This window comes from Erpetoichthys calabaricus, chromosome 10, assembly GCF_900747795.2.
Source record: "Erpetoichthys calabaricus chromosome 10, fErpCal1.3, whole genome shotgun sequence".
NCBI lineage: Eukaryota > Metazoa > Chordata > Cladistia > Polypteriformes > Polypteridae > Erpetoichthys > Erpetoichthys calabaricus.
This window is the reverse complement of record NC_041403.2, coordinates 84659292-84677580: the sequence shown is the minus strand read 5'-3', so window position 1 is coordinate 84677580 and position 18289 is coordinate 84659292. Positions and strand designations below refer to the sequence as shown.

General features: G+C 40.3%; 1 protein-coding gene across 1 annotated transcript in view; it reads right to left on the bottom strand.

Annotated features, from left to right (window-relative positions):
• Nucleotides 1–17809, bottom strand: part of bcl10 (BCL10 immune signaling adaptor) — a 57226-nt gene extending 39417 nt beyond the window's left edge. Inside the window, exon 1 of the mRNA XM_028811524.2 lies at nucleotides 17436–17809. Coding sequence (XP_028667357.1) covers nucleotides 17436–17486 — 51 coding nt within the window. The 5' untranslated portion in view covers nucleotides 17487–17809. The remainder of the gene's footprint in view (nucleotides 1–17435) is intronic.
• Nucleotides 17810–18289: the final 480 nt, after the last annotated feature.

The following is an 18289-nucleotide window of genomic DNA, read 5'->3' as shown; positions in this document are numbered from 1 at the left end:
TTTATATTATATGGTTGGTAGTTCAGTGAAGGACCTCCTGTATCCTTCCTTGAGGACAGTTTCACAATATTTCTAGCTGCATCCTAATCCAAATTAAAGACCTCATTATTCTTCTCGATTAACCAGAGGGGACATTCATCAGTAACTACTGTATATACACATATACATTGTTCACACAAAAAAGTCTGGATTAACAATTCTGTTGTAAAGGGGTACAGGAAAAAGTAGGGTGAAATGACACATTTTATTGGCTAACTAAATAGATTACAAATGCACCTTGCCCAATGAAGGGGCCTTAGCTGCCTCGAAAGCTTGCATTTGTAATCTATTTAGTTAGCCAATAAAAAGTGTCATTTCACCCTACTTTTTCCTGTATCAATCTATGGCTAACACGGTACAACACTCTGTTGTAAAGGGGTATAATTTTATAATATGTTTGTGTTTCAATAAAGAGGTATGCGTGTTCCTTTCCCTTCATTATGTCAAAGTGGAACACCCTCCCCACAGACACCTGGGTCTCAGTGGGGATACATTCTGGAGTCCCCTTTTGATCAAGACATAATGAAAGGCACAACGCGATGGACCATCAAGTCACGTCAAGTTGGGGAGCATGCACTGGTACAGTGTGTTGCCGCACCCACTACATGATGAAACAGTTTGGGATCCCAGTTGGCAACCCCCCAGGCAGACACATGGACCAGTCCCACCGTCCGGAAATGACCCTCTATCTGCCGCAGCCAGGTGTTATGTGGGCAAACCCTTGGTCTGGTCCAGCCACACGGGTCCCCAACAATGAGGATGTTACGAGCTGGTTCACCCTCTGGGAAACGCGTCACATACCCATAGTGCCGTAACTGACGCTCCCTCATGGTGCAGGTAATGTGCCTCATTTGGGACTCCATGAGCAACCGCTCTTTCAACACAAAGTCAAACCAATGGTACCCAAGGATTTTCTGGAGAGACACAGTACCAAAGGAGTCCAATCTTCATCTCAGGTCACTGGATAGCGTCCATGTCTCGCAACCATATAGCAAGACAGGAAGCACCAGGACTCTAAAGACTTGGACCTTCGTCCTTTTGCATAGATATCGGGAGCACCACACACTCCTTTCCAGCGACCTCATGACCCCCCATGTTCTCCCAATCCGTCTACCGACTTCATAGGAAGAGTCACCAGAGACATGAATGTCACTGCCAAGGTAAGTAAACCTCTCGACAAGGTTGACACTCTGTCCTCAGACAGACACACTGCTGATGGCTGTGCCCAAGAGGTCATTAAAGGCCTGGACCTTAGTTTTTATCCAGGGCACTCGCAAGCCCAGACACTCAGACTCCTCTCTTAATCTCTCGAGCGACCCAATCAGAGCCTCCATTGACTCCGCGAAGATCACAGCATCGTCAGCAAAGTCAAGATCCGTGAATCTTTCTTCATCAACAGATGCCCCACAGCCGCTGGACCCCACGACCTTGCCCAACACCCAGTCCATACAAGCACTGAACAGAGTAGGAGCAGAAACACACCCCTGAAGAACCCCAGAATCAACTGGGAAAAACACAGAGGTTCTGCCCCCACTCTGCACAGCACTCACAGTACCAGTGTACAGGCTGCTTATGATATCCAGCAACCTCGAGGGAATCTCACGAACCCTCAAGATGTCCCACAGGGCAGCTCAATCAACTGAGTTGAATGCTTTATGAAAACTGACAAAGGCTGCAAAGAAATTCTGCCAATTATTTGCGTTTGCGTTCCATGAGAACCCTCAGTGCCAGGATGCAGTCGATGGTAGACTTCATAGGCGTAAACCAGACTGTTCTGGTCGCTGGTAGGTAAGCAAGTGATCACGGATCCTATTGAGGACCACCCTAGCAAGGACCTTACCTGGCACTGAGAGTAGTGTCATGCCCCAACAAGTTCCAATTTCCAGTCAGCTGGGATGATGCCAATTGCTAAGACATGCCAACAACTGATCTGAAAAATCACTTTGAATAATAGGTTTAGAAGGAATTAAGTGGTTCAGGACTTGCCCAGAATAAGGTACCAGCATATACGACCTTTAAGACTCAGATGCTATTATCAACACTGCTTAATTTTTTAACCTTTAAAGATTTCTATAATGATAATATAGAAAATCAGAATTCTTCAGTTGTTCATGTCTCAAACTTAATCTTCCAGCAACCCATTTCTTCCATTGTGTGGAAGTCAGAAATAAAATTAAACAGATACTGGCCAGGCTCCTCTAATCTCCTACAATATCAGTAGCAGTCACTTTACTATCTTGCAGAAATGTTTTTTTTTTTTTTAATTTGAAAAAAATTCTAACACTTCCTTAGAACTTGGCAAGAATTGACTAATGTTGTCCTTTGTTAATCTTTCAGATTCTTCAATATCTCCGAGTAACAAATACATATTCAGCTATTCAATTTCTCGGCTCTCCAGATAGTTTGGAGATAGAGGTGAAGCTGAATTTCACATGAAATGGGGTATTACTTATTGTACTTGATGCTTAATCTTTCTGTATCACCTGTAACTCTCCAACCTGCAAGGCATGTCTTGCCCCGATCCTCTAGTTGTGTGTGTGTGTGTGTGTGATGCAAAACTGAAAAACTCTATCCGCCAAACTGTCAATGCTCTTTGCTTTTACTTTATTCTTATTTCTTCCATGGAAGTCACAATGGTATTTCATCTGCGGATGACCATTCAGATCTGTCTTCTGTTTGTTTACTACCTGCAACCAGTGATGCCAGGTTAAAAAGAACTGACTGGCTCCAAAAGCTAACACAGTGGCTCTGTGCAGCTCTGTATTTAGTCCAGTGTTAAAGGATTAGTTTGGTATTTTTCAACTCAATTTTTTTTCTTTACAATGTATATACTGTATTAATTTGCCATGAAAATGGTGTTCTTAAGTGAAGCATTTTTTTTAATAAAAAAAAAAATACCTAGCTCGTTACTGTATTTTAAAATTGAGACGATGGGGTTAATAATTGTATAGAAATAACTTTACTTGAAAAATACTAATGCTATCCTTCAAAAAAAGGGAGCATGAAAATGTAATAATTATTAAAAACATGAAAGCCAATTTGATAGCACTTTCTAGGTATAAACACTACAAAAAAATAAGCTCCTCTGACAATAAAGGGAAGGGAAATGTCTGTTGATGTAATTTAATTAAGCCTTCACCTTTCATTTCCTAAATACAATGCGGCACAACACACAATCGGGAAAACTAAGCAGAAGTAGAAAAGAACACTTCTGGCCATAAGCCCATATTCCAAAGTGTAATCACTTATGTTGCTGATAGAGAAACATTTAGTTTTGTAAACAAGGATGTAAGATGAAACCAGTTCAGTGTAGGTCTCTACTAGAATGCTTCCTGTTGAGGAATTGCATATCTGACCATTCAAAGTGGCTATAAAATTGCTGCTGCTCACAGCCCTTCAACAAATTATAAACTTATCCTATAAAGGGATTTTATTTTAAGAAAGTACAAAGGGCAAATATTTAACCTCAGCCACTCATCATTACATAAGACTTGCTGTGTATCACCAGCACAAAACACATTATGACATATTTACTTAAGATACCAGCAACTGGACTCAGTACTTACTTAATTTTTACAAAGAATGTTGTCATTCTACTTTTATCTTAGCTAGTTAAAAAGAAAAGATACCAATATTATAAATCTGTTTCCACAGCAAATTCAATTTCAAATCGTGGCTACACATTGATCTTGATTTGCATAGACTGAGCATTTACAATCCTGATTGGCTGATAAACGTGGAGCTCACTTGCTTGCAGTACTAAAATAGCTCCTGCTAATGAAACATTTAAAAGATTAGTTTGGTATTTTGGAAGATAAATTTATTTATCCCAATTGTGTCAAATTCTAATGTACCCTACAAACCTGTAATGCTAATTGAAACATTGTTTATAAAATAAAAAATAAAAAAGTATCTCCCACGTTACCTGACATTGGCTGTCTTTTGGGAAACGTGAAACAAAAGCCTTAAAACTTAAATACTGTATGTCTTATTTGAACAACCAAAGGCTCTTATTTCATAAAATATGCCTTCCACCATTTTGAGCTATTTAATGATAATGAAACAAAGATGGAAATAATCCATTTTAATCATAAGATTCTTGTCTCTATGTGCACAAAAAATAGCAAAAGGGTGTGAGGCCTGGCGAAAGACCCATAAACCATGCCTCACCCCAGGTAGCCTTACCCCAAACACCCCAATAGGCTTGTGCTGAAAGAGGCTCAAACAGGCGTTTGGCTTCAAAGGCTCAAAAACTTATTAAATGCCCCCATATATATATATATATATATATATATATATATACTAGCAAAATACCCGCGCTTCGCAGCGGAGAAGTAGTGTGTTAAAGAGGTTATGAAAAAGTAAAGGAAACATTTTAAAAATAACGTAACATGATTGTCAATGTAATTGTGTTGTCATTGTTATGAGTGTTGCTGTCATATATATATACATATACACACATACACACACATATACACACATACACAGATATATTATATATACATATACACATATATTTTTTATATAATATATATATATATATATATATATATATATATATATATATATATATATATATATATATATATATATATATATATATATATATATATATACACACACACATACACATACATACATACATACATACATATACACACATAGATGCACTCACAATAACATAGAAATCAATATAAACAACATTAACATAATTATCATATGAGAATATGAAGTAATATATAAAAAGCACATTTCATATAAATATAAATAAACAGTAAAATCTTCTTGTATAATTTGCTACCGTGGCTTTTCGTTGGTCTGTCCAGGATATTTAAATCACCTGTAGCTTGCAAACTGTTTCACCTATTGACTTGAAATGTGGTACACATATAATACGTCACGTCTGCTATCCGCTTTATGGGTGATGATTGTATTACTCTTTTTATGTTTATTTTATTTTAGAATCAACTCCTATCTGCGCACACCAGGGCGGCCGTGGGCAGATGCGTATGGTGTATTCACTCCATGTTATCGTGCATTGCGCTGTCACTGGTATTTTGATAAAAGAATTTGAACAATATATAAGAAGCGTATAAATTATTAAACAGTAAAACATTAACATTTAAGAAGTAAAGTTACATTGAGTACTACTGCAGTGCCTTCGGGTATACCTCATTTTTTCTTTGCCCATTACATGCTTAAATGTATACATTTTTTGGTGTACCTACCCGAGAACACGCGACATATAGCCGACCGTGGGAGAAGCATGGATTTTAAAGAAGCGTTGAGTTCATCTGCTGGTCTCCCTCGTGGAATAACTGGTAATGTTTCACTAAAATGTACAGCGAGTAAAACGACATTACCTCCTTTTTTTTTTGTACGATCTCTGAGATGTTGCTTTTTTCGGTTCAAGGCTTCATAAGCTCTTTTATGTTCCATGGTGTACTTAATAAGTACTAATTATCCCAATCCATCATCTTTGAATGTTGCAAGACTTTCGCCTTGTATGTAGATCGGGGTAATTACATTCATTGCATTCCTAGTGTGAATCACAATCTGATTGTATGGGTGGTTACCTGGCACTGTAGGGTTGCCACCCGTCCTTTAAAATACGGAATCGTGCCGCGTTTGACAATGAAATTGCGCGTCCCGTTTTGAATCAATAGTGGACGGGATTTATCCCGTATTTTTGTAATCATTTTTTTTTTAAAGCAGCGTCTCATGCAAATCATCCCACACGCATTTTATGAAGATGCCTCCTTTCCTACTTTTGATTGGGTAATACTTGATGTCATCGTTAGTTTGATTGGTGTTTTTAACTGTCCAGTGAGGAGGGCGTGTCTTTTAAGTACAGTCTGCAAAGTGTTGGCACTGAGATGTGGCATCAGCGCCATACTTGAAGCCCCTAACGTTGCGGTCAGCAAGTCGGCTAACATCCGCCATGTGCCGTCTTTCAGTTGCGAGAAGCAGATCATAGAATGCTTGAAACTGTTGCCCCTAACGTTGCGCCACGGCGTGTGGTTCGTTTATACCTCGTGTCTTCTCATTAAACTTTTATCTCGCGAATATGTTATTGCAATCCGCAGCGGGAGCGTTTCTATAAACTTTATTTAAACTTACGTTTTACACCGTGGTTTGTTTCCCTTATGAACATGCTTGTATGCTTAACTCGCTCCGTTCTCAATTGTTTAATTAATTTTTTGCTCTTCGCTGTTTGCGGCTGTTCCTCCATTTCCCCCTACTTCGTTCTTTTATCTCGCGAATATGTTATTGCAATCCTTAACGGGAGCGTTTCAATAAACTGATTGAAAATAGTTTTGCATTTACCTTTTTAGTAAAAGGCGAGCTTTTAAGCCTGAGAAATCACCCCGTAAATGCACACGTTTAATTGGACATGTGTTAATATGTATGGTTACACAGTATTAAAAGACAGTGAACAACGTCAGTTACCTTTGTTCCCGCGTTTGATAAAAGGTCAGCTTTTAAGCCTCACAAATCACCCCGTAAATGCACACGTTTAATTGCACATGTGTTAATATGTATGCTTACACAGTATTAAAAGACAGTCAAAAATTAACGTCATTTACCTTTGTTCCCGCGTGCGACTCGTGCTGTAAATCTCTTCCTTGTTTTTAGTTCACGTGATTACGTAGGAGGCGTGATGACGCGATACGTGACTCCGCCTCCTCCATTACAGTGTATGGACAAAAAATATGTTCCAGTTATGACCATTACGCTTTGAATTTCGAAATGAAACCTGCCTAACTTTTGTAAGTAAGCTGTAAGGAATGAGCCTGCCAAATTTCAGCCTTCCACCTACACGGGAAGTTGGAGAATTAGTGATGAGTGAGTCAGTCAGTGAGGGCTTTGCCTTTTATTATTATATATATATATATATATATATATATATAAATAAAGAAAAGCCTGTTTAGGGATTGGATACCAAAAATGTGGCTAGAGAGACAAATCCAAAAAGGAATCTTTAAATAAATGTATTTTAAATAAGAAAAAATAGAAATGGCAAAAAGGGATCCCTAAGAAGCTGCCCAAAACAAACAAATTTTAAATGAAATTCAGTACTTGAGAACCAAATACAGAAGCAAGGAAAATACAGAAACTAGATACAGTAATCCCTCGCTATATCGCACTTCGTCTTTCGCGGCTTCACTCTATCGCGGATTTTATATGTAAGCATATCTAAATATATAATGCGGATTTTTCGCTGCTTCGCGGATTTCTCCAGACAATGGGTCTTTTTACTTCTGGTACTTGCTTCCTCAGTTGGTTTGCCCTGTTGATTTCATACAAGAGATGCTATTGGCGGATGGCTGAGAAGCTACCCAATCAGAGCACGCAGTTAAGTTCCTGTGTGCTGCTGATTGGCTCAGCGACGGAGTGCTGCATTAACCAGGAAGTCTAATCTCACTCATTCAGCATTAACGTGCCCCTGCTACTGCTTCAGGAGCCGTGTCCAAGCGCCAACAGAAGATGCAAATGATTGCAGAAAAGGTAAAAGTTTTGGATATGTTGAAGGAAGGAAACAGCTACGCCGCTGCAGGACACCATTACAGCATCAATGAGTCCACGATTCTTTTTATTTAAAAAGGAGGAAAAGCATATAAGATCTACGGCCGCAGTGTCCTTTAACCAGGGCGCAAAACGAGTTGCAAGTGGACGTGATAAGGCAGTAGTCTGGATGGAATCTGCTTTAGGGATTTGGATTGAAGAGTGCTGGAAGAAGAACAACGATGGTGCTAAACAGTCGCCTGAAGAGGCTCCTTTAGAAGAGCTGTAACGCTATCCTTTGTTGTGCAGTAATATTAAACTTATCATTATCAGACAAGTCGTCGTGTCATTGTTGGTGAGTAACCATAATTAATTATCTACGTACAGTACTTATTACATGTACATAGTTTAGTGTCACTGTACACACATTTTACTGTATACAATTTTTCTTGCATTGTACGTATTTATTGCTGGTGGCCTGTCTGTCGTAATGGCTGTAACATATGTGATATCGGAGACGCTCGATGTCTTTAAAATAATATTTAGGTTTTACTGTATGTAAACTGTGTTTACATACATAATTTCAACGAATCTTACCTAATATCTAAGAGAATACAAAGGGTTTATGCTGTATAATTGTGCGTGAAATGTTTATAATAGTGTGGGAGAGTTTATAAGGGCTTAAAATATATAAAAATAACCATATAAACATATAGTTTCTACTTCGCGGAATTTCTTATTTCGCGGGTGGCTCTGGAACGCAACCCCCACGATGGAGGAGGGATTACTGTACTCAGAATTATGCACTATTCCAATAACAGTGAATCATTGAAGAACCTCCTCTTCAGCCTCCAAATTTATAGGCTGAGTGTAGTCTCTTCTTTTAGAGATCTACCCACAAAATAATGATAAACAGAAGAACTTGTGATTCATAGATAGTAAACAATACATAAACAGAATAATAGTAACAAAAATGCATACTTTATAACAAACAAAGAAGATGTCAGAAAAGGAATATAAATATAAGCCATGGGCACACTCTGCCCGAAACAGGACAAAATGTACACACTCGCTTCTTAGTTCACAAAGACTTTTGTTGAGGTTGTTTTTGTGTAAACAACAGACGGTATGACAGAAGCCATAGTTCAAATCAGAAGTGCTGGAGTAGAACACAACAAAGTAAAGCAAGTGATATTGCCTTTCACCTAAATGATTTGAAAATACACAAACCCAAGACCTTGTGTCCAACAATCCTCATGCTGTATGCGTTAGATTAGATTTATACGCCCAAAATTTATACTTCTGGAAAACTGAAACAACTATCCAGAAACCCCACATTGTCACCTGGAACTTTGGGGCATTAGCACTAAGCAATGTGGTGCTGCAGCTAAAAAGATCAATAAATTTACTCTCACAAAAGCTGCCCATTTCTCCTTTGATTGCCTCTTGTTCTTTAGATTCAGAAAATAAAAACATTTCTCTAGATCACTATATTGACGATGGTTGAAAAATTGTCATTATCCATCAGTAACACAAAGAGCAGCCTAACCAAATAAAGTGGGCTCATCCCTGGACCTATTTATGTTTTCCAGAGGTGGTAGCATCAAGTACCACTCTCTTCAGCAAAGACATTCATCCTCAGTAAGCATTATTTTACAATTTCCATCACCACACTACTAGCCTCAGGCAGTATATTTTCCTGTTGTTTTTCCATCTTCTTTGCTCAACAGCAGGCTCTCATCTGTGTATTCTAGCTTATGCTGAATAGGTTCAGCAATTAGGGATAAATGTCTCCTCATCTTTATAACTGGATATATTGTTGATAAAAAATGACAGCTTATTTGCCCAAATCCTTATAAAAATGTACAATTTCACCAAATAGTACTACCTGTGTGATTGAATTTCTATTAAAATACAATTGTACCTGCAGCATTCATAAAGCAAGTAATCGGTATCCATGCCACTGGAGGAGAAAGGTTGTCATGTAGATAGACAGGATAAGAAATGAATAGGACAGTTGGACTTCTTCAAATATGGTATAATTCCAGAAAAAAATATTTTTGCAAAAAACTATATACTGTAGACTTGCACTTTTTCAGTATGTGTGGCATCTCAAGATGTAGTTCAATACATGGGAAGATTATTTGCTCCTAGGTGAACATATTGTCACACACGTGCGATTAGGAGGCAGCGAAAGGGCTTAAGTAATGGTAATACTATGCCAGACCAGGGGGTGGCAGTGTGCTGACTGTCTCTCTCAGTCTCTTGCAGACCATTCTCGGGAAATCCCATCGGGTCCCGGTGCCACTTTTGACGTCACTTCCGGTGGCACGGATGATGACACTTCTGGTTCTGGCTTGGATGACCTCATTTCCTCTCCCAACCTTTAAAAACCACCATCTTACCTCCACTTGATCAGTTATATTTTGGACTCTGTCTTGTAAACAACTCAACATTTTGCGGCCAGGATCATATTATATGGGTGGCTGCCCCAAACCTTTGTGACTGTCTGGAGTCAATTTTGTTACAATATTCAGCAAGATTTGTGACTGTTATTTCACTTTTATTCTGGTACCCCACAGCTCGCCAAATTAACAATTTTGGAAGAGGCTTTTTCTACTTTATAAATAATGCTTCATTAAAACACAAGATTTAAACACAAGATTTTGAGGTAAATAAATGTAAGATACAATTATTAAAAAAACAATGATTTAAAGAAATATATCAAGCCTATGTGTAATACATATTGTATATGTTTTGTATTTTTATTAACTTTTTCAGGTTTGCAGTTTTCCTTCTTGTGTTCCTCGAATGAATTGCAACTGCCTATCCCTGCATTACTGAAGTGCTCTACATGTGAAGTTTGTTTATTCAAAAAAAAAAAGAAAAAGAAAAAAGAAGCACATATGTGCACTGACCAAATATGTTCTGCCAACCATTTCTTGAGCTGACACAAGGGGCTAATGCAACAATCTATCTTACTAAACCAGTTAATTTATGCACGGCGGACGCACCAAGGCGCATGCGCACTGCGGCCTTGGCGCCCGCCCCAGAGTCCAGAGTCAAACGCACGCATGCGCACTGCGGCCTTGGCGCCCGCCCCAGAGTCAAACGCAACGGCTTCCCAAAACGCGGCGGCACCCGCCCCAGAGTCAAACGCAGCGGCTTCCCAAAACGCGGTGGCTTCCCAGAGTCAGTAGGTGTTGCTCAGACAACACAACCCGTGAGCGCCCAAACAGCACAACCTGTACAGTCATGGATACAATCAATGAACGAAGGCGCCCACACAAAGAAACCGCTTTAGTTCAAATAGGGTTATTGAATTAAATGGAAACTTTACCATGCCTACGACCTGTGAACTACACCTGAGGTAAAGCGTGCACGCCAGGTAGTACAGCCGCCCGGATGCGACCGCCCACACCACCGCATATACCCTCCATGATATTTCATCACGCAGCGGCTTCCCACCGAGGCGCATATTGCGCCGTGGCGCACGCCCCAGAGTCAAACGCAGTGGCTTCCCAGAGTCAGTAGGTGACGCCCAAACAACACAACCTGTACACTGCACTTGCTCTAATCCACTGTGCCAGTAATATAGATCACATAACGGTTACAGACTCAAACCCAGCGGCTTCCCCGACTCAGTGGCTGGCACACGAACACCACAACCTGTAAACTAAACTTGCTGTGCTCCACTCTGCCAGCAATCGGTGTCACCAAAGGCAACAGAATCACGTCTCCACAAAACAAAACCGCTTTAGTACAGATATGCTTATTGAATTAAATGACATTTCCCCAGACGCGCCCACCCTCCATGATATGTCATCCATCCAAATATCTGATGGAACAGAAACTGATTGCCATTCTTGGATTTCCGATTCGCTAGCAAATCGCGGGCTTACTTGTTTTATATAAAGTACTCATGAAAGTAGTGGGAGACTGTAGAATGGGCTGATGTGCTTTCTTGGCTCCTGTCTTGCATTTGACAGCAGTAACACAACTGAATAAGTTACAATACTTTTATGATAATCATCTTATTTTTATATCACAAATTTAGATTTTCTATTTTTATTATACTCAGCAATTTGGTATTTTCTTGAAAACAACATCAGTTGTTTCATCCCACTTTTTGCATCAAAGGAGAGTAAAAAAAACCCGGAGACACTAATGTAAGCACTGGTCACAAGGCAATGGGCCATTTAGGATGAGAAGCCAGTCTTCCAACCATACACACCACTCCAATTTAGAGAAGAATGTTGAAAATCAGCATTAATTAACACTGACCTGACCACAAATCAAGCTTACGCTCTGCCCATACTACTACATTTTCATTTATAAATGTAGATTTTAATCTCCATTTTTTGACATTTGTCCACACAGACCAGGCATTTTAAACTGCTAAAAATGGAGACTTTTGAAAACGCTCTCCAGAACTGCATACTTCTGAAAACACAGCCTCAGCATTGTAATGTGGATGGGTGAAAACACAGACTCTAACAGAGCTTATTTGTTTGTGCTTTATTACATTGCCATTCCTTGACTGGATTCTGTTCATTACAAACTCTCATTCCCTAATCGACCACCCTTCACAAAAGAAGAACACATTCTAACATAGCGGACACAGAAGAGTTGCCTTCCATGGCACTGTTTTGTTGCTTATCTGTTGCATACATGTGCAAAAGGCAAACAATTTACAGGTTGCTACATCTTTGCATTAAATCCTGTGGCCGGCAGCATTAACATCCCTCCAAGTATTTTTATGCTGATGCGGCATGCCCAGTGTAGGTGAATGGCTACATCATACGTGTTTCTGGTCATTTTAGTGTGGACAGAGATACTTTCAGAAACAACGTGACTAGAAAGGATGGACGTCTTTTTCATTTAAAAATTAAATGAAATTTTTAAATGAAAATGTAGTAGTGTGGACATAGCCTTGGGTCCCTTAAGTTGTTATGGAGAGATAAGAGGGTCTTCCAGGTACTGCTTTAAACTGTGCCATGTAGAAATTTATTTCATGCATTTATAGTTTTCTTTGTGAGGAAATATTGTGAAATTTACCTTTAACCAACATCCATCTGAGTAAGCCACAATTGAAAATTGCATTGTTTTAATAAAGTGGGGTTGCACTGTGCCTTAGTGGGTAGTACTGCCACTTCTACAGGAATTTCTGCTGGTGCTGGTTAGGATGACTGGTGAAACTGAATCAGCCCTGTGTGAGTGCCAATGCATGCGTAATTAGGCCCCTTTGATGACATTGGTGCCCTGTCAAGTGCTGCCAGGATAGTCTTCCCACAACCAAAAATTGGATTAAATCAGGGGTGGGCAAAGTCATTCCTGGAGGGCTGCAAGTTTTGTTCCAACAAGTTGCTTAATCAGAAATCAATCCCTGCCAATAATTTAATTTCATGGCATGTTAGTGCTTTAACTCTACCATATCAAGTCATACTCGTATCCTAGATTTTTGTTCCTTTCTAAGGATGTCATCCAAATGATCCATATTACTAACCGAGAATGCTAAACCGGATGATGGACGCAGGCACATCCGGCAATGGGCCGTAGCTGCAAAAAGACGTACTGCGCAGGCGCAAAAAGAGTCCGCGAGAGTCGGCTGAGGAGCCGAGAAAGGCGGACAAAAGAGGGCGAGAGAGGCGGATGAGGGGCCGCGAGAGGCGGACAAGACCACAGAAAAATGGAGTGAGCACAGGAAAAATGGAGAAATGAGGCGCAAAGAGCACCGAAAAAAGGAAAAGGCACATAAAAAAGTATTCAAACGCAAGCAAAGCACGAAACACATTGCACACGAAACTAGACCCAAAAAAAAAAAAAAAAACAAAAAAAAAAAAAAAAAAAAAAAGAGGCTCGCGCACAACAGCAAGGCACCCCCCCCCACCCCCCCCCCCCCCTACAGGCACCGGACGGGACACACACCAAGAGGGGGATTCAACAAGCCCATGGAACACAAAAAAAAGAACACAAAACCACCCCACAGACCCTACAAGCAAGGGACGGGACACACACAAAGAGGGTGATTCAACAAGACACAGGAACACAAAAAGAAAGAAGACGCTCGCGCGACAACAATCCTCAACCCCCCCAAACCCCCCCCCCCACACACACACATCCATAAGAAGTGACACCCAAAGCCACATATTCTAAAGTGAACATCAACACCTTCACACTAGACAGCATAGGTGTCAGCATTGGTGGATCTCCTTACAATAAAGCACTATTAACCGTTCAACTGCAGAAAAGGAAACATATTAACAGTGACTGCGATCCTCCTTATTACTTATCCATATTTCGCATGCTGAGAAAGAAACAAGTCATGAATACACGGTCACGGGTACAAAAACGAAAAGGAAATGATAACAGGAACAAACACACGAACACGAAAGAAACAACAAAATAGACGGCTATGCGGCATAGGTGGATCTCATTACAATAAGGCACTATTAACCGTTCAACCGCAGAAAAGGCTCCATATTAACAGTGAGTGCAATACTCCTTATTACTTATCCATATTTCTAAAAGAAAAAATGTCTCGACTCCAAAAACGCAAAGCTCAACTAAAGCTTCTAACTAACGATGTACCTAAAAGTAAAAACTTTATGAACTGCATTAGATCCTACAATAGTTCATTTGCTTTTGCATATACCGGAGTAAATATTAGGCCACCAAAAGGCAATGGCCCATACTGCTTTCGCATATGTGCACAAATACTGCATCGCATTGGAACAGTGCACCCTGAAACAAATCAACAACGCAAATATGTACAAATCTACATCCTAGATCCAGATGACGCAATCTATCAATCAAAGTGCTGCATCGCAACAGGCACGGATTCAAAACGAAACACCTCCCGTCTCAGACATACGTTAATGGCAGCGAAGGCTACAACGGGCTTCTCACACAGCACAGGCAAATCGATTAAAGCTCCAAAACAACACGTCCCAAATACTACACATGCAACAACGCGCCTCTCAAACGGCACAAGGAAAACATACACCAGGAAAATTCATTCGGATTAATGAATGTCATTTGCAATCATTGTCATTCAGTTCACTTCCCTGAAGAAACAACTGGCAATACAAGTAATACATTTACACGTTGTTGTCAAAAGGGTCAAATTAGACTGCCTTCTTTACATTCATATACTGAATATCTACAGAAGCTTATAACTGACGATGTACCTGAAAGTGAAATCTTTATCAACTACATTAGATCCTACAAATCGGTATCCACTATGAACATTAACGGTGGCACTGCACGTGACATCCGTCTTGAAAAAATGTTGTTTATTGATGAATGTTCAATGGCATGAAGTCACTTACTCAACACCATTCATAAACTTCTACAAACGTTTATGAATAATAATATTCGATTTGGAGGAAAGGTACTTTTATGAGGAGGAGATTTTAGACAGTGATTAGCTATTCTTCCAGATGCCATGCACTCAGCTATTGTTCAGTGCACCTTAAAATACGCAGACAATTGGCATTGCTTTCAAAAGATACAGTTAGTAAAAAAGATACGATGTCCAGAACCAGATCATAACAATTGCTTATTACAACTGAGAGATGGTACACTCACCAATACAGATGGACTTCAGCCACATATTATTACAGTTCCTCAAGCCTTTATCTGCGACGACTTAGTTACAGAGACATTTGGAACAGCAATCTCATTAGACCAAATGCCCCTTTTAACACAACGCACTATATTATGTCCAAAAAATATTAATGTGGAAAACATTAATACTCAAGTCATTCCATTACTTCCTGGAGAGACACAACTCTTTCTAAGCTCTGACAAACTTGACTCTGATCACAACAATAACCATCTTAAATGACCTTACAAGTTCTGAGCTGGAATTACCTTTTACACTTAAACGGCGTGTATAAAGAAATTTTCAAATAAACCTTTACACTGTGCCACACACTTTATTGTTTGCTTTCTATTTGCATCATCTACACCGTCACACTATTCTATATCTTATTCATACATCACGCTCTTTGTCATTCCCAACACCAGGGGTTGGCGAGCGAAGCGAGCAGGGGGCGGAGCCCCCTAGTTTGAAGTCTAAAACGGATGAATACTTCTCAGCCCCTTACTTTTTTCTTCACTTTATTTCCAAGTGTTTAATTAAACCAAACAGTACACGATAAATACACACTGGTGTAAATGGAAACAAGTTAAATGGAGAAATGTTGGTTTCTGTTGTCATTTGCATCTTATTGCTAATAAGGAGCAATTAAAAACCAAGAATATAGTTGTTTAATACTAAATTAAACAGTAAGGGTTCAAAATCTTAACAAGCGAGACAAGTAAAATGAAGCAGAAGTGTTACATGAGCAATAAGTGCTTTTGGAACAAAAACCTGCAATCCCTGCAGCCCTCCAGGAACGACTTTGCCCACCCCTGGATTAAATGGATGTGAGAATTTTATGTTGTAATGTTTTAATTCAGTAAGTCTAACAATTGCAATCCACCAAAGAGAACTTTTTAAGAGAAAAAAAAAAAAAACTCTCTAACTTCACTTGGTTAAACTATTCCTTGCTTTCATAAATATTACCCTTCACCAATTTTACGAACCTGCTTTTCTCCATGCAGAATATTACTTTATTCTGTGTTGAACACAGGGATCTGAATTACTTTTTTTGGTCAGTGCGCGGACAGTATGTGGGGAAAGGGGCCACAACAAACCAAACTGCCTCAAAGCTGGAATTATTGACACTGAGAAATTGGTAGCAAGAACCAGTCTTGCAGGACCTCACAGTGGTCAGCAGGGCTGCCTTATAAATCCAAGATGCTGGGATTAAGTCCTGGTACATATGAAATCTACTTATTCTCAACATACCTGTATGGTTTTTCTAGTTTCCACTAATAGTTCAAAAATATTTTTGATTAAATGGCAACACTAAACTGGCACAATGTGGGTGATGAGTGTGCATTACAATGGACTGATGCCTCCTCTACGGTTAGTACCTGCTTTACACCCCATTCTGTAGGAACTTATTCCAGCTCCCTGAAATCTTGATCAAGCAGAATCAGAAAATGGACGAATGCTCAAACATTTATGCACAGATTGTTTTTTCCTCTAGATGTTTTAATTGCATAAAATGAAAATCACTTGAGCATATTTTCAGCTAATTAAAATAAAATGTAAAGGATTAAATGAACATGGATAGATAATCAAGTTCTTGTTTCCAGGGCAAAGCTTCAGGGGATGAGGGAGCTTCAGATGGTACTTAACGATGCAAGCTTTAAAGACGATTAGTTGCCACCTTGACAAAACTGTGTTTTCAGTATCTGAAGAAACTGTTAAAACGATCAGGCATGCAGAACCAGTTATCCCTTGTAGTTCACGGTGGTCGCCTCTGTGTCGCATTTCTGGACGGCAACCAACGGCGCTACGCCACACGAACGACTCTCGGTGTTCGTGAAACTGGTCAGCGAAAAAACTGAAGCTTCTCGGTTAAAAATTCAAACAGACGTTTTCGTCGCTCCAGCTCACACTGCATGAAATACTTAGCTTTCGATCTTACCAAATTAGAAACTTCCTGCAATGACTCGTACGGCTTTTTAAACTGATGCCCGACTGAAGCGACCAGCCAAGCGAAACGCGAAACTGCCCACGCGTATCCCCTGCTGCACCTGCTCTCCACCCCCGTAGGAGGTGCGCGCCACCTTGGTGACAAAACCCTGCAGCAGCCCGCAAGCAGTCGATTAGAAAGAGCGCGCCGCTCTGGCGACTTCCTCGTGCGCCCGCGCTGCGCCGCTCCTCTTCGCGGCTGTCTGTACACGGCGGCCCACAGCAGAATAACCGAGCGGCTTAGCCGAACGAGACTACGCGCGTGTCCCGAGACACGATCAAAAGTCCAGACACTTACTTCTTTTTTAATATCAGCCATTTCATCTTCGGTTAGCTGGGGGAGATCCATTGTGGCTGCTTCGTGTTTACGAGTCTTCCGGGTTCAAACAGGACGCCAGCACCGTCCCCGTTTATAAAACTCGACTCGCCCCGAGAGCACCAAAGTCGCCTTTTCCTACAGGCCGCTGTCCACGTAGGGTAGACCACAAATGTTAGACGTCGCGAGGCCCAAGGGTCGCCAGCTCCTGAACATGCTCAAATGCCGGCCAGCCGTAGCCCGAGAAGCGCCACAAGTTAGTACACTCGGCGTTGTGCCCGACGAGAAAATCACAAAAGGCTTCCTGTTTCCAAAGAATGACGTGAAAAGAGAAGTGACAGAACCGCGCAAACGGTTTCCCCTTTCTGTGCTCACCTGGCGCGTCATTCTGCTTCTTTTCTAATGGTGTTTCATTTTATTTAACGTTAGCACACGTTGTCTTACTGCTAATTGACATTTGAATAACAAAACACGTTCAATGATTTCAGTGACCTTAAAGAGTTATTAAAAAAAAAGTTTAAACTTTTCCACGTGACCCTGCTCAAGCTAGTTTAGAAGGTGGATGGATTGATGGATTTAGCGGCTCGTATACCTTCGCCATTTCAGTTTAGAGTCCACAGCGAAGCAACACAAGCGGGAGAAAGACACGGGGAGAGCATGCAAACCCAGCCTAGACCGTGACCTTTAATAACGTGTGACGTAAAGTTCTTGTATGATTATAAATATTTGAAATCAGTACAAAAATACTGTAAGATTTAACTCTATTGATTTATGGCACCCTGCCCGGGATTGGGTCCTGCCTTGTGCCCTGTGCTGGCTGGGATTGGCTCCAGCAG